At 38.5% G+C, this 23,386-nt stretch overlaps 1 protein-coding gene across 1 annotated transcript in view; it reads left to right on the forward strand.

The window, feature by feature from the left end:
- Positions 1 to 23,386, forward strand: part of LAMA2 (laminin, alpha 2) — a 310,853-nt gene that overhangs the window by 167,174 nt on the left and 120,293 nt on the right. Inside the window, exons 24-27 of the mRNA XM_008568714.1 lie at positions 3,057 to 3,199; positions 6,874 to 6,972; positions 17,712 to 17,823; positions 23,077 to 23,239. Coding sequence (XP_008566936.1) covers positions 3,057 to 3,199; positions 6,874 to 6,972; positions 17,712 to 17,823; positions 23,077 to 23,239 — 517 coding nt within the window. The remainder of the gene's footprint in view (positions 1 to 3,056; positions 3,200 to 6,873; positions 6,973 to 17,711; positions 17,824 to 23,076; positions 23,240 to 23,386) is intronic.

A 23,386-nucleotide genomic window follows, 5' to 3' on the forward strand; every position in this document is an offset into this window, starting at 1 on the left:
CTCTTAATGGGAGGAACAGCAAGGAAGTTGTAACAATCTTTAATCCACCCCAGAAATGAGCATCACTTGGAGCTGGTACCTGTGTGGTTTCTTTCCTGCTAATGTTTCCTTCCTAGTTTTTCCCCCTCCACTCCTCTATTCCAGTATCTCTTTCCTCGGTCAAAACTGGTTACCTCTTGCAGACTTCATGGAAGTCATCTTTCTTGATTTCAGACAGTTGCTGCCTCTCCAATCACAAGACAATTTTCTTTCTCCCTCTAATCATTGTTTTTATCCTCTTCTCCAGATCCTCACACATCTGTGTGGTTCAACATTTCCTAGCAAATATCTTGTTCTCACATTCAGAACTATCCTGTTTAGCCAATATCCCCTCCCCCTCATCCCCACCTTTCCCCCTCCCCCAACTCTGGTCCTCCTGACCTGATCTAACCTCATCCGGTTCTACCTCCCTGATCTTCTCACCATTTCCCGATCTTGCTTACGTGTCATGCTCAAATATTAATCCCCGCCATTCTCTTACTCCAAAATGGTTTTTTCTGCTCTTCTTCCACAAAGATATTCATCCATATATATTTACAGAATGTTTACTGTGTGCAAGACACTGTCCTAGGCACTGTGACCAGGGTGTTTAAGGTCCCTTCGTCAGTGAGGGAGAAACAATATAAAAATTAATTAGTAAGATATCTCACACGGACATGGGTGTTAAGATTAAACAAAAGAAATGTGATAGTGGCTGGTGGGTATTTCAGGTAACAGTAATTTCAGTGTCATCAGAGGCTTCCCCTCTGAGGAAGTAACATTTGAGCACTCAAACCAAATACCCAGGAGCCACATGGGTAAAGATGGAGGGAAAGTGTTCCAGTTAGAGAGCAAGCAAAATGACCTGCTCCAAATCCTTGCTCCCTTTAGAATCAAGCATCTCTACAGTTAATCATCTGGTCCAGTGGTTCTAATTTCTGGCTGTGTGATAGAACCATCTGGAATCTTTTATAAATGCTGATGCCTGGACCTTACCACAGACCCATTGAATCAGATTCTCTGGAGGTGGGGAAGAGAAAGACCCAAGCATCTATATTTTATAAATTCTGATCCACAGCAATGTTTTCATACTTAATGTGCCTAGAGCACATGGGATCTTTCTAAAGTACAGATTCTGATTTCCTAGGTCTGGGGTAGAACCCAAGATTGTGCATTTCTAATAAGTTCCCAGGCAATGCCGATGCTGCTGGTCTGGTTGCTACCCAAAGTGTGGCAAGTAGACCAGCAGTGTCAGTATCACCTGGGAGCTTGTTAGAAAAACACATTCTCAGTCAGAGAATCAGAAATGAGGCGATTCAATCACCTACTGAATCAGAAACACTGGGGATATGGCTCAGCCCTCTGTGATGTCAGAAAGTCCTCCAGGTGATTCTGAGACCCACTAAACTTTAGGAACCAGACTGTGGATCTTGGTGTTTAGACATGGTCAATTTGGCACTTAAGTGTGTTCTATGTTGTGTTTTCAGTAATTATTTCATGTAGACAGTTCTGTTGAAGCTTTCATTAACAAGGGTATGAAGTCACAATGTTCTTCTTCTTTTAGTTTCCATGCAGTGCAAATTCTCTTTCATTCTGGTTAAAAGATGAATAAGAGACACAGCTCTAGTTCTGGACTGTGGCTCCAGGCTCCAGAGCCTCTTCGTTGGCTCAGCTTGTAAAGTGTCAGGAGCATGCAAAACCCCTGCTGCTGATCCTCGACAGCTGCAGGTGCCGCCTGCAAGGAGCTGATTTATTAAAAGCCCTGCTGGGGCAGTTTAATCCCTGTGAAAGGATATTGTAACTCACCTCTAACTGCTGTCCTATCAAAAAATCAACCTCCATGCTCCTATTTGTTTACAAGCTTCAGTTAATGGTTTTCTCTCCATTAAGCAGCTCAAGGGAGCACTATTTAGAGAACTAATTGAATTCTTGCCAATTTGGGACATAATCCAAAGCTATTGGTATTTTCCATGTTTCTCCATTCTAACATGTATATGGTTTTGACACCACTATCTGCAGAATATAAGATAGAAATTATAACTGTATACATGAATGCGTATTATAAATATGGCAGTACATGCTCCTTGCCATGAAGATGCACCTCATTACTGTGCTATGCAAAACTAAAAAGTTCTGAAACATGAATATTTTTAAGTCCTCCACAAAAATATGTTAATTTTAGAAATTATACTACTGTTTATGAGATTGATTTGATAATGGAGAGACGATAATCTATTATTCTACCAACTGTACCACCAGCCCTGCTCCACCACCACTAAATTTAAATAATTTCTTTTTCTGATGATTGAAACTGTTATAGCTAGAATATTAGCACTCTTGGCTACTTAAAGAATAACATTTTCCAGGCCCATAGCAATTATTTATCTACAAGACTGGATAAGGTGAATCATCAGAGTGGCGATTTGTGAGACTGCATCTAATGATGGGTGATAATGTTCTGAAGGGCTAAAGAGGAAGAGTTCTTTACTTTTGACTTAAAAAAAATCTACTCGATAGATATCAAGCTGAAATTTATTTCGTTTTTGAATATGTAATACACAAAGCGTGTGGAGGCCAAATTGCTACAGATTCTCTACAGTACACTCCAATGTAGCACTGTCCATTTGCAGACATTTTTAGACTCTGGAATGTTCTAGTCCCAACTTACAGATTTCCTCTAGAATTGCTCATGTGATGACTGGAGGGTATTTATGTTATATTTTATGTCTTACCTCTCCTTGAATACTTCGGCAATACACTCCCCTCCATCCCCGAAGTCTGTCGTTCCTCCTCTTTGGTCCCTGGGTTTATATCATCATCTGTATTTCAGGTTCTGGGCAACAGGCATATTTGCTCTTTTGCTATTCTCATCTTTTTTCAACTCCCATCCATTCGATAGCATTAATTATCTGAGATGAGTAGCTTCATCTTTCACAGAATTATACTTGGACCATAAAATATTTCATAGCTGAAATCTTTGAACATCTGCCTGGGATGTTGAGCAGAAGCAAATATTCTTTGTCGTTTCCTTTTCACAGTTTGTGGAGATGAATGCACAGGCCTTCTTCTTGGTGACTTGGCTCGCCTGGAGCAGATGGCCATGAACATCAACCTCACCGGCCCACTGCCTGCTCCATATAAAATTCTACATGGTATTGAAAATATGACCCAGGAACTAAAGGTAGGTTGAGACAGGAACAGCAAAAGCCGGGGACAAGATGACCAAAGCTTTCTAAGGGGTATTGGCCATAATTGGAAAATACTCTTACCAGTGCCCCAAATCAAGGGATGCAGCTGTTAGGGAGGTTCAGAGAGTTTCTAATCCAGTGTTTTCCATACTCAAGAACTATAATATACAGATTGCTATTAAGGGAAAAGAGTCCCTTGTACCCCCCAGTGTTTGGCCTAAATCAGTTTTATTATGTTACTTAAATATGTGCAAACATAAAATCAGGTATGAACTCCTATACTTATAGCTCTATAAAATCAAAGCAAATTAATCTGCATAAAAGCCCACAAAACTAATAAAATTAAAATTAAAAACATTAATATAAAGTAACATGATTTTGGCTCAAAGTAGATTGCTGCATGCACCGAGAATAGGAAACTGACTACTTCCACACGGGTTCTTCCACCATTGGCAGGTGACGTGGTAACTCAGTTCTCCTACCTTTCCACATTTGAACTAGAGAGCCTCTTGCAAGAGGTCCTGAAATTACATGTGGCATTGCTTGACAAATTCATGTGACTTATGTGCTCAATCTGCCATATAATCAAACACACATACAATGTAGGCACAGATTTCGGGTGGCAATATTCATCTTTCAGGTGTATCACCTGGGATCCAGAAATGCTTACATTAATATTCAAGGTTATTGTCAAAATGAAAACAGAAAACTAAAGTTTTGTACTAGAGAACCAGTAGGCTTTTGAAAGTACGTTGACAAGCACCAATTTGAGAAACACAATTCTAAAACATTGTTAAAGCTTTCAGTAGTTAGTGGGATAGAAGAAAATGTTAAGAAAACTGGGGTTGTTTGACCTGATGAAAAAAGATGAGAGGTGTCAATTTACACAATTATCAGTCAATTACCAGGTATTTATTGAGAAATCATAGAATGTGCCAGGATTGTACTTGGTTCCCTGGGGGTTCTGTGACTCCTATAATATTTTCACTACCCTCAGGAAGCTTAGAGTCTATATGGTTAAAAAATAATCATTAAACAATAATCAAGAAATTAGCAACAACAACAACAACAAAACCACATAATTACCTTGTACTTTATAAAGATTTGAAGTACAGTAGAATGAAAACAGTGGAGAAATTGGTAAGATTCAAAGTAACCAGGGAATGCACCATTAATGAGAGCATAGTTTGTGTTGGAACTTGAAGGGTAGACACAACTTTAATAGGCAGAAAAGTATTGTTGAGGACTGGAAGAAGAAATCTAAGATTTATTCACCGGGCATTGGCACACGCTCTTCTAGGGAATGTGTTCTTTAATCCCGACTGTAGCCTTTAAGGTAAGTATTATTGCCTCTATTTTTCAGAAAAAGAAACCAGTAATGATGATAGCAAGAATGATTAACATCTATTGAAAAGCTAGGCAATTGACTAAAGTCATAACATGAAGTATCATACTTAACTCTGGCAGAAACTCTGAAAAATAGGAAAAGGGTTGTCATGGACTGAATGTTTCTGTCCCCCCAAAATTCATATGCTGAATCTCTGTCTTAGTCCATTTGGGCTGCTATAACAAAATACCATTAACTGGTTGGCTTATAAACAACAGAAATATATTCCTCACAGTTCTGGAGGCTGGAAAATACAAGATCAAAGCAGATTTGGTGTCTGGTGAGGGCCCGTTGCTCATAGATGGTGACTTCTTGCTGTGTACTCATATGGAGGAAGAGGATAGCTGGCTCTCTGGGTTCTCTTCCATGAGGGCACCAACCCCAATCATTAGGGCTAGTCTTCATGACTTAATCATTTCCCAAAGGTCCCACATCCTAATACCATCACCTTGGGGGCTAGGATTTCAACCTATGAATATTGGGAAGACACAAACACTCAGACCCTAGCAAGCCCTAACCCCCAATGTAACGATGTTTAGAGATGGGACCATTAGGAATTAATTAGGGTTAGATTAGGTCATAAGAGTGGGGCCTTCGAGATGGGATTAGGGCCTTATAAGATTAGATAGACAGAGAGATCTCTTTCTTTCTCTCTGCCATGTGAAAACACAGGGAGAAGGCAGCCATGCTTAAGAGAGCCACATGAGCAGAGGCAGGGAAGTGAATTGAGCCTGTCTAGCAGACATTCCAAGTCAGACCTGCTAGTGAAGATATGGCTGGAGACCTGTATGGGGCAGGGTGAGATGAAGGACAACCTTGAAAGCCAGGCAGAGGAGTCTGAATTTACCTTGTAGTCCCACTATTCAGGGATATAAAGAGTTTTAATAAAGAGGATGCTGACCAATTGTTTTCCTTGTACATGGAAGCAGTACAATGAAAAGAAATTAAACTAGAAAAGCAAACATCTCCGTTGGACATAAAAAGCTTTTAAAATACTACTTAAGCAATGGATGATGAAGTACTGAAGGGCCCTTTGGAAGAGGTTCCAATCTGTGAGCATCATCTAAGCCAAGGGATTCAGTCATCCACCCCCTTATGGCTGAGTGTGGATCAAAATGACCTTGGTTTTCCTTAAATTCCAATCTTGCTTGATTCTGTTTGTGTTTGTCCATCATTCCTTTAACATCTGGAGACTTCAGATCCCATTTTGATATATTAAAACCTTAAGCAAGTTATTTAACCTCTTTGCTCAGTTCCTTTAAGTGTGTCAGTGTTCCCCAGGCTCCAGCCAAAGACCGCCAAGAATACGCATGTGAGGGAACAAAGTTGAGTTTACTAACTCGTTGCAACAAGGGATACTGAACTACATGGAGAATTGTGGGGTGTCTCGATAAGAGGGTGTTAATAATAGGGCTAGGTAATTTGAGGGCAGATTCGAGGAAGCAGGGGTTTGCACTGTATTTGAAGAATTATCTAATTCTGTATTTGAAGAATTATCTAGAAGGAGGAAGAATGGCAGGAGGCAAAAGCTCTGATTAGTAAGGAGGCAGTGATCACTCATATAGCCAGGAAATGCGGATTTTTGGTATTTTCGTGGTCTGCACAGAGACCGTGGTTTTTCTGGGCTTACAGAAGATTACAGAATGATCTCATTTTTTGCTTCATTCATTACTGTCACAGAGTGACCCTGTCTAATGTTAGCGTCCTGTGAGATTGTTTATGTTCAATAGTAGAAGAATATGGCCCAGCAATGAGTGCCAGGCCAGCTCCTGCCAACCTGGAGGCCAGACCAGTTAGTTAGCACCCAGCCAGGTGCCTGTGTCAAGGGCTGCTGTTCTATTTCTTACCTGGAAACTGCATCCCTGTGGATTGGAATGGGAGCCTTAAAGAATCAGACTTCATCTTAACTCTGCCCGCTACTGGCTGTGTGATCTTGTGTGAATTTTTAACCCTCTTGAAGCCACAGTTTGCTCATCCACAAAATGGAATAGCATTTACCTCATAGAGCTGTTGTAAGAATTAAATGAAAACAAAACAAGACAAAAAAGCCTGGCACATAGTAATTTCTCAATAAGTTACTACAATTTCCATTATTTACCTGAATATTCGGCATGGCACTCAGTGTTCAAGTGCCCAGCTGAAATTGTTTCTTTTTCTTTTCTTGGAAGGTGAGAAGGTTGTTCTGTGTGTCCATAGGCAAAATGTTTCTGTTAAATGTACAACCCCATGATCACTGCAAGACCACTTACTAAAGTGTATGTGGAATGAAATCTTTTTCAGCACCTGCTTTCACCTCAGCGAGCCCCAGAGAGGCTTATTCAGTTGGCAGAGGGCAATCTGAATACACTCGTGACAGAAATGAATGAGCTTCTGACCAGGGTAAGTCGGCAAAATCATGAATCTTCTGAAAGCAGATAGAGCATGTAAATTAAGTGAAATTACTTCAAAGTTCTGAAATGCAAATCTTATTCTTCCTCATTCCCAATTTGGTGCATGAAATAGCTGTATTATGATTTTCTACGTCTCCTTCAAATCAAATCATAGAGCCCAGTAGCCCCCAAAAAGGTTGGGATACTTGAGAAGTGTCAAGGACAATGTCTAAAAATACCAGAATGACAGTGTATTTTGCATGCTAAAATGTTTATCAATTATGAATTCCAAAAGCATTATCTTTCTTTATGTAAAGGAAAAGAAAAACAAATAATAATACTTACAGTGTTTAATCTCATCATGGGATTTTTGCATTGTGTAGAAATAGTCTAAATCAGTATTTCTACACTAAAAAGGAAATCTTCTTTATTGTGAAAATCCAAAGCGTTGAAAACTCTTTTCAAAGTCAGAATGTAATTTAATTTATCAGACTTTTTAAGGAATTGGGAGTTTTTAATTTTCAAAGCTGCAAGGGGGTTGAGGTTGTTTTTGATGTTAGTGAATGAAGAAAACAACACAAAGCCCGCCATCTAGTGGCTGGAAAAGTGCATGACGAGAGAAACGGGTCTGCAATGTAGGGATCCAGTTTATCTAAGGGCTTTAAATGAAAGAATATTGGTGCTAGAAGGTTCTTAGAGATCAGCTAGTCCACTTTGTATCTTAAAGAAGAGCTGCCTCAGGCCATGACAGTGAAATGAATTAACAATTGCTATACAATTCGCTAAACTCAGGGACCTAAGCAGGATTCAGTCTCCAGATTCCTACTGGCTCAGTACCTTTTCCCCATAACCTGCTGCTGGTTTAGAAAAATATCCACGGGGAAATCAAATGAGCTTCTAAGCACATAATGCTAAACAATGGCTCTGGTGTTACAGTAGCACTTTTTCAGAATCTCATACCAGCAATGTACATACAATGTACATATACAAAATAGATTTTCTTGTCAAATCTATTTAGACTTTGAATTAAATTAGTGAGTACTTTTATCTGGTATTAATTTCATATGTATTTGTACTTGTTACGTGACTACTACTAAATCAGAAATTTTAAACAGGTCACAGCAGAATAAACTCAATTCAACAAGCACATATGTATGTTCACTACCTACAAAGCCCAAGTTAAATGTTGACAGATGGAAAATATTAATGAGGCTCAATCTATCTTCAATGAGCGTTCAGTCTAGTGTGTGTGTGTGATAATTTAAGTGTATGCAGGATGATATGAGACAACTGCATGCAAACATATAATAAAACATGAAATAAAATACAGAAATAAGAAGTGTACTTGAGAATACATAAAAATAGAACAATTTAATCTGGTTGGGGTAATAAGAAAAAAATCCATAAAATGGATGGCATTTTGTTCATTCATTCATTCATTTAATTAACATTTATTGGGGGTCCACCATGTTCTAAGCACTATGACAGACACTAGGGGTAACTGACATAGTCCTTGTGTTTATTACAGCCGAAGGATTTGAGACTAGAAACACAAGGAATATTTTACTGGAAGTGTCAGATCTTTATTATTTCTTAGCCTACATACACTTCGCTGAGGTAATGTTTGCCAGATTTTTTTTCTGTAAAGTTACTGCCCGTTCTTCAGATTCTGTAACACAAAAGGCCTAGAAATAAGACCGCTAACAGCAAAAATCTCCTTAACAAGTTGAATATAGTGAGGAAATGTAAATATTCATAATTAACCTTGTCCATACCACATTTATAATTAGAAATATAACTGTTATGGAGACCATAAATGCTGAAGTCAACATGACCAATTCTCTCTTTACCTGTGGTCAAGCTGTATGAAAATCAAAAGGTGAATTGATACACACGGAATGGTAAACAGAAAGCCAGATGACTTAAATATCCAATAACATCAGGTTCAGGCCGCCAGTACTTCTATCTCATAGTTGTGAATGTTCCTACAGTTGGGGCCAGAGTATGAGAAATGCAGTGGCCACAACTTCTTATTACCCGTGACTGCATTACACAGGGCCTTAGATCTGAACTGCACAGTAGAATTACCTGGGGCTAGGTCCCACACCCAAACATTGTGATATAATTAGTCTGAGAGACAGTCAGAGCACAGGGATTTTCAAAAGCTCCCCAGACGATTCGGATGTGAGCCAAGGTGGAGAACTACAGTGATCCCGTAGTCACCTAATGACCAAGGCTCCCTTTCCTGTGGAAGGTGCTTTGATTGGTACAGCCAAGTTTTGTGATGTCCTTTTTCTCTGCTCTGTTGGCTAACCAATCACTTTATGACTACCACATTCTTCGGATTTGTTAAAACACGTGCAAGTTTCATCCTTGTACAGGAGCTGCCCTCTCTCCTTCAAGTGCTTTTATATTTTGTGCTTATTTTTTTCATGGATAAATCTAGTTCCTTAATATCCTTGTATAAAAAGAGCAATATTCCTCCCAAGAACTAACATTTTAATATGTATCTTGATATATTTTAGTTAATATGTCAGTATTAACTAAGAAAATATTATATAATCATATATCTCTTTCAATGTATTTTGATTTAATGCCACTTTATTGCCCCCATTAGAATATAGGTTCCTCGAATATGAGAATTATATTTAACATCTTAAAACTGCCCTACAATATGTGTGGAATATTGAGATGCTTTTGGGGTTTCTTTGGGGGGGGGGGGTTCATTTGTTTTTGTTTCTATTTATTTTTGCCTACCTGATGCATTTGTTTTTACTTTATTTGTTTTTAATTTTTTTATTTTATCATTAGACAACATAAACATTTTTTGTGGCCCTTTACCACTTTCTCCCTAACCCCACCTCCCCCTGTCCCTTTCCCACCCCTGGTGTCCTCAGTTGAGATGCTTTTTGATGATGACACTATATATCTATAGAGTTACTGTCCTTAGCTCTGTTCTTTTTTCAGAGCCAAATTTTTCAAAAGCCTTTGGAGTAGGTCTGCATTCATTTTTCACTCCACTAAAATCTGGATTTCTACTCCCAGCTATTTTTACAAGCTAATCAGTGGCAAGCTGGTCACTAAATCCAATGGACGCTTTATTAATATTACTTGTGCTCCCTGTAGGAATTGCCGATTTCGATTCTTCTTCCCTTCTTGTCATACTCTCCTATTTCTCTCTTGGTTCTCTGACCTTTCATTCTCAGGCTCTTCCTCTGCCCATCCCTTACAAGTCTGGCTTCCTTGGGGTCCAGTCCCCACTTCATGTCTCCTCTCTCCTCTACCTGTGGGCTTCAATTGCCAAGTATAACCTGATTATTCATAAGTCTGTATTTTGAAGACAGACTTTATTCTCATGCTTTGGTGCCGTATACTTAACTACAGACTGAACATCTCAAACTAAACTCATCATGTCCTCTTAAAACTTATACTTTCTCCTATTTAGACCATCTCAGTGATTTATCCTCCAATATCTCCCAGAAGAGAAATGAGTGGGTTGCCCTTCACTCTACCCTCTCTTTCTCTCCCAGCCCAATTCAGTTCCCTTCTATAGCCTCTCTTTCGAAATCTATTCCAACTCCAACCAATTCTCATTCATTGGACAGAGTGAATATTCTAGATCACAGACCTGAGGATGTAGCCCTCCTCCTTAAATGCTGCAACAGCTTTCCCCTTTGTTTAGGATGCCATGTGTTACTCTCCCATTGTGTTCTGATCCCTGATTATCTCTCATCTCTTCCCACCACTTATGTCTCCCCCCCAGTCATGGTCAGGTCAACTGGACTCCCATCCATTGCCCATAATGAGCCAGAAATGTAGAAATCCTCCTCGATGCCTCTTTCTTTCCCATTGTGCTCCTGTTTATCCAAGGCATCACCAAATCCCGTGGGCCTCACTTCTGTGTACAGCTTTCATCCCCACCCCTCCACTCTCGCCCAGTCTCACGGTGCTTAGCTCGGGATTACCGCACTAGCTTTCTAGCTATCCTCTCTGCTCTCAGTCTCGTTCTCCTCCCAATCGGTTCTCTACACGTAGCCAGAGTGAACTTTTGCTATTCCAAATGTGAACATGAGGTCTCTCCAAAAAGTTTACGGAAAGATTCATATTATTTGTTAATTACATTCTTCCACAAACTTTCTGAAGTACCCTCGTATGTCACTGCGGTGCTTAGCCTCTTCCCTTGATGTCCATTGCTCTTAGGATGAAGGCCCAAACCCTCCCCTTGGCCACATCTCCCAACTCTTGGCCATCTGCACTCCAGCCATACCATCCCTCAGTCACTGTGTCCCACCAAAGAGCCTTTCCACACCTTTTTTCTTTTGCCTTGAATATAATCCTTCTCCTCTTACATCTCAACTGCTGTTAACTCCCATTCACCTTTTAAATTTCAGCTCCTGAAAGCCCTCTGTGATATTCCAGGTGTGCTGAGATTCCTCCTATGATTGCATTATACCACTGTGTTTTTCCTCCAGTTTGTAATTATAAGTTTATTTGCATGGTTGTTTGATAAATAACTCTCTACCCCACCAGACTGTAAGCTCCAGAAGGTTGGGAATCCTTTTTTTAACTCACTGTGGTATTGCCAATATCATGCACATAGTAGGTGTTGAGTCAATATTTGTTTAAGTAATTAATTGTGAATAATTTAAATAATAGCACTTGAACAACCAAATGAAAGACAGACAAACCCAAAAAAACCATTGATTTTGAATTTCTCTAAAATGCATTAAAATCAGGTATATATTCATAATTATGTTAACTTGGATACTTTGCTTTCCTTGATAAACGCCTCTTAAATGTTTATATTCTACAAGAGGAGAATGCTGCATGATAGACTAAACTATATAATATCAAAGTTTAGCTTTATTTACAATGTCTTTTACTACCTATTGAAAACCAAACTTAATGAAGAGGAAGCATTTCCAAAGTGATGAAACTAGTTCTTAAATGATTTAAGTGCCAACAATATTACATTTTTTACAATGCTTTATTTGTAGTTTTGAAAGGTTTTAGTTACCAACAATGTCTCTTATTTCTGTTTTTATATTTTAAAAGAGAAAGAGAAAAATACGTAACAAATCATGTTTGGCTTGGAACTTTCAAAATTGGCATCTAAAATATTTAAGCAGAAATTGCACAGGGAACTGGCTCATCATTCCACAGGGTCAGCTGAATGCTTCTTGTTTCTTGTGTCTTGTGTTCCTACCAGCTGTCCTGAGGAGTGCTTCACTGCCACTTAGATATAAAGAACTGGTAGGGTTAGAAGATGACCCTTGAGAATATCATCTAAATGGTTCCATCTGAAATTTAATTTTAGCAGGAAACCATATGAGTCTGCAAATGCAAAGGTGGATGGTATCTAATGTTATCTATTCAGTGGTTAGATTTGTCCATTAAATTCTAGTTTTAACATAAAGAAAGCAGAAAATGAAAGACACTAGTAATACACAACCAAGAAAATTATGTGCAGATTTCAAGAGGCGCAGTGAGAACTGCTTGAGCTAAAGCAAGAAAGTAATGGCTACACTGTTCAGAAATAAATTAATATGTGCATAATGGTAATGCATGCTGCCTGGATATAAATACTCTAAACAAACAAACAAAAACAAAAAGAAAAGGGAAAAAGACCTAGTTGAGTGAACTTGAATTTTTTTTTAAAGTTAATCAAAGGTAAGAGAGATATGTACAAAATACTGTGTAAGGCATCATTTACAAAGGAACACTGGAAAGATTGCAGAACAGAGGGGAGAGGATGTAAAAATAAGAAAATCAAAGAGAATAAAAGAAGATGGTATAACATAGTAGGATAAATGAAAAGATATTTGTCACAGGCCGGCCCGGTGGCGCACTGCTACAGTGCGCCACTTGGGAGTGCGGCGGCGCTCCCGCCGAGGGTTCGCATCCCATGTGGTGACCGGTTCCCGCTCACTGGCTGAGCAAGGTGCGGGCGCAGCACCGAGGTTTGCGATCCCATTGCCGGTCCCGGTCCGGTACGGGCGCGACACTGAGGGTTGTGATCCGTTGCCGGACACAAAAAAAAGACAAAAAAAAAAAAGAGAGATATTTGTCAAATACTCAAGGGACAAGATAATAGTGAATAAGAAAGGGGACAACTAAGAAACTAAGAGATGGGGATGGTAATTTAATAAAACATAGGAAGAGCCAAATTGAATCAGACAGAAAGTTCCTATCATGTAGTGTTTAACATTCACCTGTAACATTATCAATAGCCTGTCCTGGGTCCTGGGTGAAATTGATTTTTGTGAATTTCACTTTTTACAATGAAACCACTATCTATCACCACTACCCACAGGTGACAGTACATTTGTCATAGGCTTCCTTTATGGAGTCTCTCATGGGTAGTTTTGACAAGGGTGACTCTTCAACTTAATTGCTATGTAATGAGACATGATTTTTAAAAAATATGTCTAGATGATATTCTGATATAGATTTTGAAATGTGCTAATTTACTAAAAGCCAGAGCTTATACACTTAAAGCTGGCGCCAAGGTCCTCCTCCCACCCAGAATGCTCAACTTTTTCATGTATTTTCCTAGTCTTCCTGGATGTTAGCCAAACATTAAATAGTGTTTCATAGAGATAAAATAGAAAGATGTGAGAACTAAAATTTGTGCTTTGTTTCCAATTTCCTATGTGTGTGAGTTCAGTTAAGTCACTTAACCCCTTTATACCTTCATTCTCACCTGTTTAAAAATAGGGATCATGCCCTCTATGTATCTCTGAAGGCATGAAGAGCAAACGAGACAGAGTGTGTTGTAAGCCCTTCTGAACATGTATATAAATCTGGGGTACAGCTGAGCCTAACTGTGTTACCCATATTGTAGAGTGGCACTTCACATAAGCCAATGCTCTTGGTGCTGGGAACCCTACATCTCCTCCTCTTCTGGAGTGTAGGCAAGAGAGGAAGCTCTTCTTTATGTGCAGAGGGAAGGGTATCTTCTTCAATAAGCACTGGGCTGGCCCTGAAGAGTTCTGTCCCCACCACTCCACCAGCATGGAACTTGGTATGTCATCACCAACCCAGTTTTGAATTACTATGAGGCCAGTGGCTGGGGTGGAGTGTAGTGAGGTGTTTTAGTCCATTTTGTGTTGCTATAACAGAAATACGTGAGACTGGGTAATTTATAAGGAAAAGAGGTTTATTTGGCTTACGATCTGGGACAGCTGCATCTGGCAGGGGCCTCAGGCTGCTTCTACTCATAGTGGAAAGTGGCAGGCAGAGGGCGGGTTCAAGCAGATCACCTGGCGAGAGGAAGCAAGAGAGAGAAGCAAGAGAGAGAGAGAGAAGGTGCCAGGGTCTTTTTAAGCAGCGGGCTCTCACGGGAACTTATAGAGCGAGAACTCACTCATTAATCCCCCCTCCCCCAGGGAGAGCATTAATCCATTCATGAGGGATCCACCCCCATGACTCAATCAGTTTTCAACACTGCCACATTGGGGATCAAATTTCCACATGAGTTTTGGAGGGGACAACACATCCAAACTTCATCATGAGGACTGGAGGTTCTCATGCCTGGCTCTTCTCCCAAGCTCTCAACTTCAGCTCTTGAGTAGTAGCTTCCTATGGGGATCTGAAAATTGCCCAGAAAACTGCCCAGCATCCATACATTTGCAGGCAAGCATAGCACCAGGTGTATGGTCAGTTTGAACGGTATTGGGTATCCTCCAACAGGCTTTAGAACATTAAAGATAGAGTTGGTTTGATTATCACTATATCAGCCAACTACCCAACATCTCTGACCCTCTACAATATGCCAGGCACTATGCCTGACACAGAGCCCTAGCCTCCAAGGATGGAGATTAGATAGATATGGCAAAATATCTAACAAAGTGACTACCCAGTGCAGTCATGAATGGTGGTGATGATAGTTGTTTTGGAAATTTAAGAAAGGACAGCCTATGCTTGAAGAGGCAGGAATGGCTTCACAGAGAAGGTGGGATTGGGATGGAATCTCAAAGGCTGAGTTTATTTTGGATAAGTGGAGAATAGTTCAGAAGCAATTGTATGTACAAAATCTTTTTCTGAGAATGTTCAGAGAAGGGTAGGCAAGAAGAATGGTAATAAGGTTGGCAAGATTGGTTGGGAAAATTATTGTTTAGTAATCTATTTTACAGCATTCAAAGAATATTTGCTATAAGTTAAGCATCATACAAGGAGCTGGATATAAAGTGATAAGCAAAACAGACCAAATTGGGGAGGTAGTCAATGGATAAGTAAGCCAATTACTTATTACAGTTAAATGAGTAATTCTAAAATTCATGGTGCTATGAAGGAAATGTTCTGCTGAAGGAAGTGTGGAAACCTAGATAAGTACCCTGGGAATGGCCACACTGAGAAGAGACACTTAAATTGAAAATTGATGGATGACAAGGCTCTAGTCTCTGAATGTGCTGAGGAGGAGCTTGTTCCAGGCAATGACAGCATGATACAGAAGGCCCTAAGAAGGGAAGAGCTTGGCATATTGACTGCACTGAAAGAAAGCCAGGGAGATTGATTGCGTGGGGTCTTAGTGATAACTTTTTAAACTTGATTCTTTTCGTGGGGAATGTAGGATTCTTGACATCTTACTATCGGAGTACTCCTATAATCTGTACTAAGAATAAAATGTTTGTTAATGATGACTCTTAGACATAGCCACACAAATACAATAGGCGAGTAGAAGTCAAGACAATGAATACTGTCTTATCCAGAATTTAAAAGAGTCAGTGTATCAATATACATTTTTTAAAAATTTAGAATGTTTTAGGTTATTAATAGAATTGATAAGCTTGATGGTGTGAATACTTATGTAACTTATAATATTTTGGTAATATAGAAAAGATATTGATAAATCGAGAAAAAAAAAACACCTTAAGCTCAAATTATAGTGCACATTTTCTGTAAGAGATACTGCGGGTGATACATTAATTCTTAATAAGATATTGAGAGATGACCTTAGCATAGATCAAGTTTCTTACTATGGTATTGTGTGATTTGTGAAAATAGAGGGGATATCACAGAGTACAATCAAGTCCAGACTAGAAAAACATCTAAAGCAGTTTAGACTACCACATCTTAAGCAGTTGACCTTACTTAGTGCTTCAAAAGAAACATTTAAAAATTATATGTATGAATATGTGTATGTGTAAAAAGTTTTTGACCCATCTGAGCCTTGAACACAAACATGTGCATGGAATCAAATTTAAGGAGGTTACTGGGATATACTGGCAACAGCCACCACAAAAGCAGGGATTTGGGTAATGTAGGGATTGCATGCACAATTCTTTTATTTCCAGAAAGAATTTTTAAAAGCTCTTAAGTGAAAATAATTCCACTATTAATATTTTAGATGAGTAAATCCAATGCATTATAATATATCGATTTATACTCTCCAAAGCATTGTGCATATGCATTGCAAACTGTAAAGAGGAATTTAAAAATTTTCCAATGGATTCTTATCCTTTCATCCTTTTATTAGTGATGTCAACATCTGCAGGTTGAAGAATTAGATGATAATAGTTGGACTTCACATTCTACCCTTTATGCAAAACCTTGAATACTTGTATGAATGAAACCTCTTGCTGCCCTTGAGAAATCTCTAAATGCAGTGTAATTCCTGTAGCAACTCTTACCATGTTCTGTGCTGGCCAGACATTTAGTTCTATTTAAAATCCACTTATGTATATAAAAAAATTAACACTCTGGCCATGCCTCGAATGCAGGCACTCTGGTAGAAGATTGTACGGTATTAATTAGCTGCCAACTTGAACCTTATTCAAAGTTATATTGAGGCAGTTTGTGATTCTCTGATTCATTATCTGTACTTACACTATCCATATCTTTTCAGTAACAGAGAAGTCATGTTTATTAGCATATGCATACACATAGAAAAATGAAGTGTAAACCTATTTCAAGGTGCTCTAAACTTGTAGTATCTTTTTAAAAAATGTTTAATGTTAAACACACCATTTCTATTTGACTAAATATGGTATATCTTAATTATGAACACATTAAATGCATTCCATTGTGTCAAGTGGTATTTTAAATGTGAATTAAAATAAATATGGAGGAAGATACTCTTTAGGAGGTGGTGCTGTTTTGGAGTTCCGTTCTATTTTGTTGACAATGGTGTATGGTTCTGTGATTAACAGCAGTATTTCTGGTGATGTCATATGGGAAAAGCTAGATTCATTCTCCCTTAACATTTTACTGGCATCTTTAAAGTGCTGTAAAACAAGCATTTACTACTGAGTAGCTAAGCATTTCCCCCTCTTTGTTTCTTTAATTAACGTATTGATCTGAACCGAATCTATAGGATCAAGCTTATTGAGACAGATTGCTCGTTCCTCCCTCAAGAGATCGTTGCTGTGCTCCACACTTTTTCAGTAAATAAAATATGGACAAAACTGCAGCATGTGGAGGCTGAAGATTCCCTTAAAGACTTCTGGCAACAGTACCTTAAAGATATTTCAAAAATAATTGTGCTTCATTGCCTCTTCTGTGCCATTGCATGTAACAAGAGTTTTAAAAAGACCAAATACCACTCTGATTTCCATTTAATGGAAGAAGTAATAAAGTTTAATTGTATACTTGAGCATGGGGCATCATTTCCAGTACATCTGATCAATAATTCATCGATTGCCTTTGGCTCAAAGTAATATTTGAAAGAAAATGGAGCCAGTGGGAGCTTATCTCACGGTGGCTTCATCATCTCTATTAATTATGCTTTTCCTGAATTTGGATCATTAGGCTACCAAAGTGACAGCAGATGGCGAGCAAACTGGACAGGATGCTGAGAGGACCAACACGAGAGCAAAGGCCTTGGGAGAATTCATTAAGGAGCTTGCCGAGGATGCAGAAGGTATTAGAAAAATCACATTTTAATCATTATTTCTCCCATCAGAAAAATAAAGAGATTATACAGGACTGGAATTTCTCTTGTAAGAGGTAACATTTCTAAATTCAAGAGTTGAGTTTCAGAAAGTATTTTGGTGAAGACATCAAGGGCATTATCTGCTGAAATTCTATGACCTTCAATGTTAAATTAGTAACAGCAGTCAGTGAATGTGTGATTATGAGGACAGAATAGCAGTAAATTCTTGAGGAACGTCTATCACGTTGAAATAACTAATGGGCAACTTATGCTTTGTTATTGTTTGTATTCAGAATTATTTAAAATATTTTTAATTTTTATAGAAAAGCCAATTTTATCATTACACTTGGTACATTAAAGCAGCACTTTAATTTCTCAAAATGGCTTTGCAAATACTTGCTAGTGGTTTTTAATGAACATCTGTTGTTTGGGATTTGGATATGCTACTTTACCAGAAGCTCTACTGCATTTAGTCCACAATTCTCTAGGAATTAGTTCTTGGCATCTACCAACATGATTGAGAATCACAGTGGAAGCCATTTTTGGGCCAAAGCCCAGATTAAGAAACTCTTGAAGAAAACACATATCACCGCCCCCCCAGCACCTAGTTTTTAAATGTCTACTAATATATAATAAACATGCAAGCATGTTTAGAAAGTAGGAGGGGGGGACTTTAAAAAGTAAAACATTTTTATTGCTCTACAGTGTTACGCATTTTATATATTTTGCTTTGTAGTATAGCCAAATATATTTTGCTTTGTAGTACAGCCAAATAAATCAGGATGTGAGATAACCTTGAAGACAAATCCTAACTGATAATTCTTAGGCATCATGAGCTGAGAAGAGACAGAAACTCCCAAAGATTCTCCACTGCATAAAGCAGTAGAGTTTTAATCGGAGGCCTATTCTGAGGCAAAACATCTCAGGATCTGAAACAGAAGTTACTTCTACCAGGAAAGTCTCAGTTAGCTCATTGTGGTTTACTCTCTTCTAGATTGTTGTACTTTCCCCGGTATTATTTTCCATTAATGCTACTTGAATGTATTCCCCACCACCCCCCACCAGAAAAAAATACTGACAACATCCAAAAATCCTATTATAGGTAGAGCAGTTTACTCTGTGTGGATTCCTAAAGGCACTAATCAATACTCCAGGAACTTCATTTTCCTTCCACCCGAAATCTCACACACTCAACACTCATTGCTACCCCTTTGGTCAGTATGGAATTTTTTTTTTTCTGGGTGCCTAGGGCCTCAGGGTCACTTTGTACCATGTGTGTACCACACGAAGACACCAGCAGGGAGCAGAGTGGGGACAATATTTAACCCAGGCTTTGCTCACAATCCACAATCCCTGGTCTGTCACCAGAGAAAAGGGTCACCTATCAACAAAGATACCTCTCACTCCCTAAATTGTGTGTTGGTCTGATTGTGTCTGTCCAGGCGGGGCACCTTTATCTATTTCACGTGAAGTGCCATGTGGGATAGCTGTACCTGAGAAAAATAGGAATACTACTCACTTCTGCCCACAGGCATCTTTGGTAGAATGTGTCCAATTGTTAAAATATAATTAAAGTTCCAATTTGAATATTCCAGAGTTACACTAAATCCTTGCTGAGATGTACTACAAGGCTTGGCACTTTGGGGGTGTGTGGGTGGAGGCGGGGGAGAGAGAGAGAGAGAGAAAGGAAGGAAGGAAGGAAAGAAGAGAGGGAAGAAAAGACTCATCAAAAGCTGTAAGTAGGTTTTACAACATATCCACACCTTTTTTTTCTTCTCAAAACTACAGTAATGGGGGATAATCATCAGTACTTTTACTATTTTATTAGTTGTAATAAATTGCTGACGTTTGTCTATTTCAGTTTTATGTTGAGATGATGGAGCATTCCTTTTCCGACTTTCCATTGTAAGTCGTGGCCTCTTCATAAACAATCAACTTCCATTTATCTAAGGCTTTATTATCTCACTGTGATTTTATAATATCTACTGTGTCAGGACTCCTGATTTGATCATGAATAAAATATATTTTATTCCATGAATTACTGGAATTAATGAGTGGACATAGATAAACCCATTAGTATTTATTTCCTTACATATAAAAGGACTTAATAAATGCTAGATGCCCTTATTTCCTGTTTCTCAGGTCAGAGTAGTCGTTTTCATTCTTGATAAATTTACCCATCAGAGGATTTTTTTTTTCAGATTTAGTATGAAAAACAGTTTCTCTCCTCCTGAGGAATTAATTCATTTTTATTTTATGGACACTGTATACCTCTTAAGAATCCCCTTTTTATTCCTTGCTAAGCATTGGCTACCAAGACGCTTAGAGCCAGATTTAGAATCCACTGCACTGAATATTATGGCATGCCTTGCTGTCTAGTAATCCTTTCTGATGATATATATTAATTGTTTTACCTTTATCCCTATTTCCTTTTATGTTAATTTTATCTTGTTTCTTAAATTACTTAAAAGTTAATTTTGAAATAAAGTGGAAATTATTAAATAAGATATATTTATTTTACCATTACTTTCAATACTGTGGAAAAGAAAACATATTGAAATGATATTATATACCTTTGAATAAGAGACTAAATAATACATTCATCTTTAATATAAAAATACTCAGCCAAGTTTCAAACCCTGTATGTATAAGCACTGTGGCAATCAAATCTCTTCTATTAAAATGAAGCTTTCTTTCTTAATACAGCATCAGTTTGCTAAAGCTGTTTTTGTGTACCCTTATAATTTCTTCTAGTTGTTTACATATTGTTTTAATTCAAAACAAATAATGTATGCATTCCAAGAGATACAGCCATCTTTGCCTTTTCCTTTAGCTTGGAGAGTAGACCACAAGAGAAGTGATGAGATTCTATCCCACATTCTTCCCTTCCTCAATACTATTTAGGTCCAGGACCTAACTTAGATCCAATTTCAAAAAATACCTCCATCAAAGCTCATTTACATATTCATTTGATAAAGGAGAAACACAGCTTTGGCAGGTTGGGAAGTGGGATTTATCACTTTCATTTAGTGAAGTTGGTAGTTAATTGCATGGTACAATTGGTTAAAATCAAACGTACGCACAGGCACGCGATCAGACTGAAGGGTGGAGCTTGCACCATAGGTATAGTCAAATCAGCTGCTGCTTTTCTTGAAATCTTAGAAGCCAAAACCTTCTTACATTTAATCATTGACTCTCTGGAATGCTTTCCACATAGTCTTTTGGACCAAGGAGCTTTCAAATTAATCAGCCCCTGGTCACTGTGGTTCTCTAACAAACGTGAAACAGCCTAGAAGATATCTTACTAACGGTGGAATCTTGGAAAGGTTCTTTAGCATGTGTCAAGGTATAAATATTAGGCAGTGGACCAAGAAAAAGCCTCCCCCACTAACTTCTAGGAATACAGCACCTGAGCAATAATTTCTACCCAGGGCTGGGAATGGCCATATTTGTTCTTTAAGACTTGAGATTCAAATTTTTCTGCAAAGTAAACTGTGGTTGTCTGAGTTTGTTTGGGTTGCTATAAGAAAGATATCATAGACTTAGTGGCTTATAAACAACTGAAATTTATTTCCTTCTGAAGACTGAGAGGTCTAAGATCAAGGCACTGGCAAGTTTGGTGTCTGGTGAGGAACTGCTTCCTGGTTCATAGATGGCCGTCTTCTCGCTATGACCACACAGGGTGGAAGGGGCAAGGAAGTTTTCTGACATACCTTTATAAGGGTACTAATCTCATTCCCACCCTTATGATCTAATCACCTCCAAAGGCCATCACGTGGGGAATTAGGTTGCAGCATCAGAATTTGAGGGGAACATAAACATTAGTCTGTAGCAATGACTATCAGAAATAAGATGTCGACTACAGCAACTTTCTAACCAGCCATTTACAATGAAAAGGAAATTATGCAGATGCATTTTGGAAAGGGTGGATTAGAAATTGAAACTTAATTCCTTCTACTAGTCCAGTGTTTCTCAAACTCTAGTGTACAACTGAAGCTCCTAGAGGGCTTGTTAAAACACCAGATTGCTGGTCCCCACATCCAGAGTTTCAGACTCAGTAGGTCTGTGGCAGGGCCTGAGATGCTGCAAATCTAACAGGCTCCAAGGTGGTGCTGATGCTGCTTGTTTGGAGACCACATTTCAGAACCACTGTGCTAACCCACCACCTCACATCCCACTCTGGCTGCTCTACTTGCCCAGACTATGTGCAACTGTTTCAGAAGCTCTGAATGGTGCAAATCAGAAAAGTCCCTCCAAGAATAGAAATAAATTTTCAGGATTCCTTATGTCTTAAATAGGTCTTCAGATACACTCTTGAGTGGTAGAAAATGTCTCTTGGCCAATGCAGACCCCTGATTCTAGGGGTTTTCATAGGTAATATTAGAGAAATAAGTATTCAGCAGACAAAAGAGTTTGAGAAAACATCTCTCAACTTCAGGAAACTTTGGTCTAAAATTAATGGTAGATCTGTGTAAATGTTTCAGTTCACCAGTTTTTCAAACTTTTATTTGATAGAATTCTTTTTCCAAATGAAATCTTGCCCAGAACACCCACCTGTAAAACAGATTCTTGGCAGAATAGACATCATTTGTAGAACACCTGAAACACCTGGAGAATCCTAAGATTCTAAAGAGCAGAGTTTAAAACCTCATTTTAATGCATCATAAACACAGACTTTTGTGATGGATGTTATTGCTGGAAGGTATGTTTGAGGCTTAATCTATAACCCTTGTCCCTAGACCAATGCTCCTTTCCTCATTCCTTTTAAGAAAATAAACACAGGACAACTGTGTGGAAACACATGGCAGGTTCGTTTTCAGAAATCTCATCACTGATCATATTTCCATACAGTATTTTTCAATAGACTGAATACGACTGCCTTATCAGTAAAGCAGATCTCATGTTTTCAGCTTCCGAGTGTTATGCCCCACATCTCAGTTTTTACCTCTTAACCGAAGAGGATTTGACCCACTTCTTTAGTTGTATTTCTTACTTTTGAGGTTAGAAACACCATGCTTTTACTACTGTGCCCTCTAAAAGAAGTATCATATGGAGAAATATGTTGCATTTCCCTGTTTGTTACTGATTATTATATTAAGTGCATATCTGTTTCCCAGAAGGACCACCCATGGCAAACTACATTTCATTTGGAGATGGTAGTAAAGAACAGATGCTGAATGCCGTTTTTTGCATGTGGCATTTTTGTTTACTAATTTACAAAATTTGTCTTACCCCCTGCAGCTGTGAATGAAAAAGCTGTAAAACTAAATGAAACTCTAGGAATTCCAGACAAGGCCTTTGAGAGAAATTTGCAAGGTCTTCAGAAAGAGATTGATCAGATGATGAATGAACTGAGGAGGAAAAATCTAGACGCACAAAAGGAAGTTGCGGAGGATGAGTTGGTGTGAGTAAATGTCTATTGTTTTTTATAAACTGAGCTTTCCAAATCATTTATAGTTTTCTAAATGTCCATCATACATATGAGCAAAAGATACTTTTATGACCTTTATTCTTCATTTATTTTTATTTCATTATATTTTACCTTGCTCTA

This window comes from Galeopterus variegatus, unplaced genomic scaffold (assembly GCF_000696425.1).
Source record: "Galeopterus variegatus unplaced genomic scaffold, G_variegatus-3.0.2 Scaffold434, whole genome shotgun sequence".
NCBI lineage: Eukaryota > Metazoa > Chordata > Mammalia > Dermoptera > Cynocephalidae > Galeopterus > Galeopterus variegatus.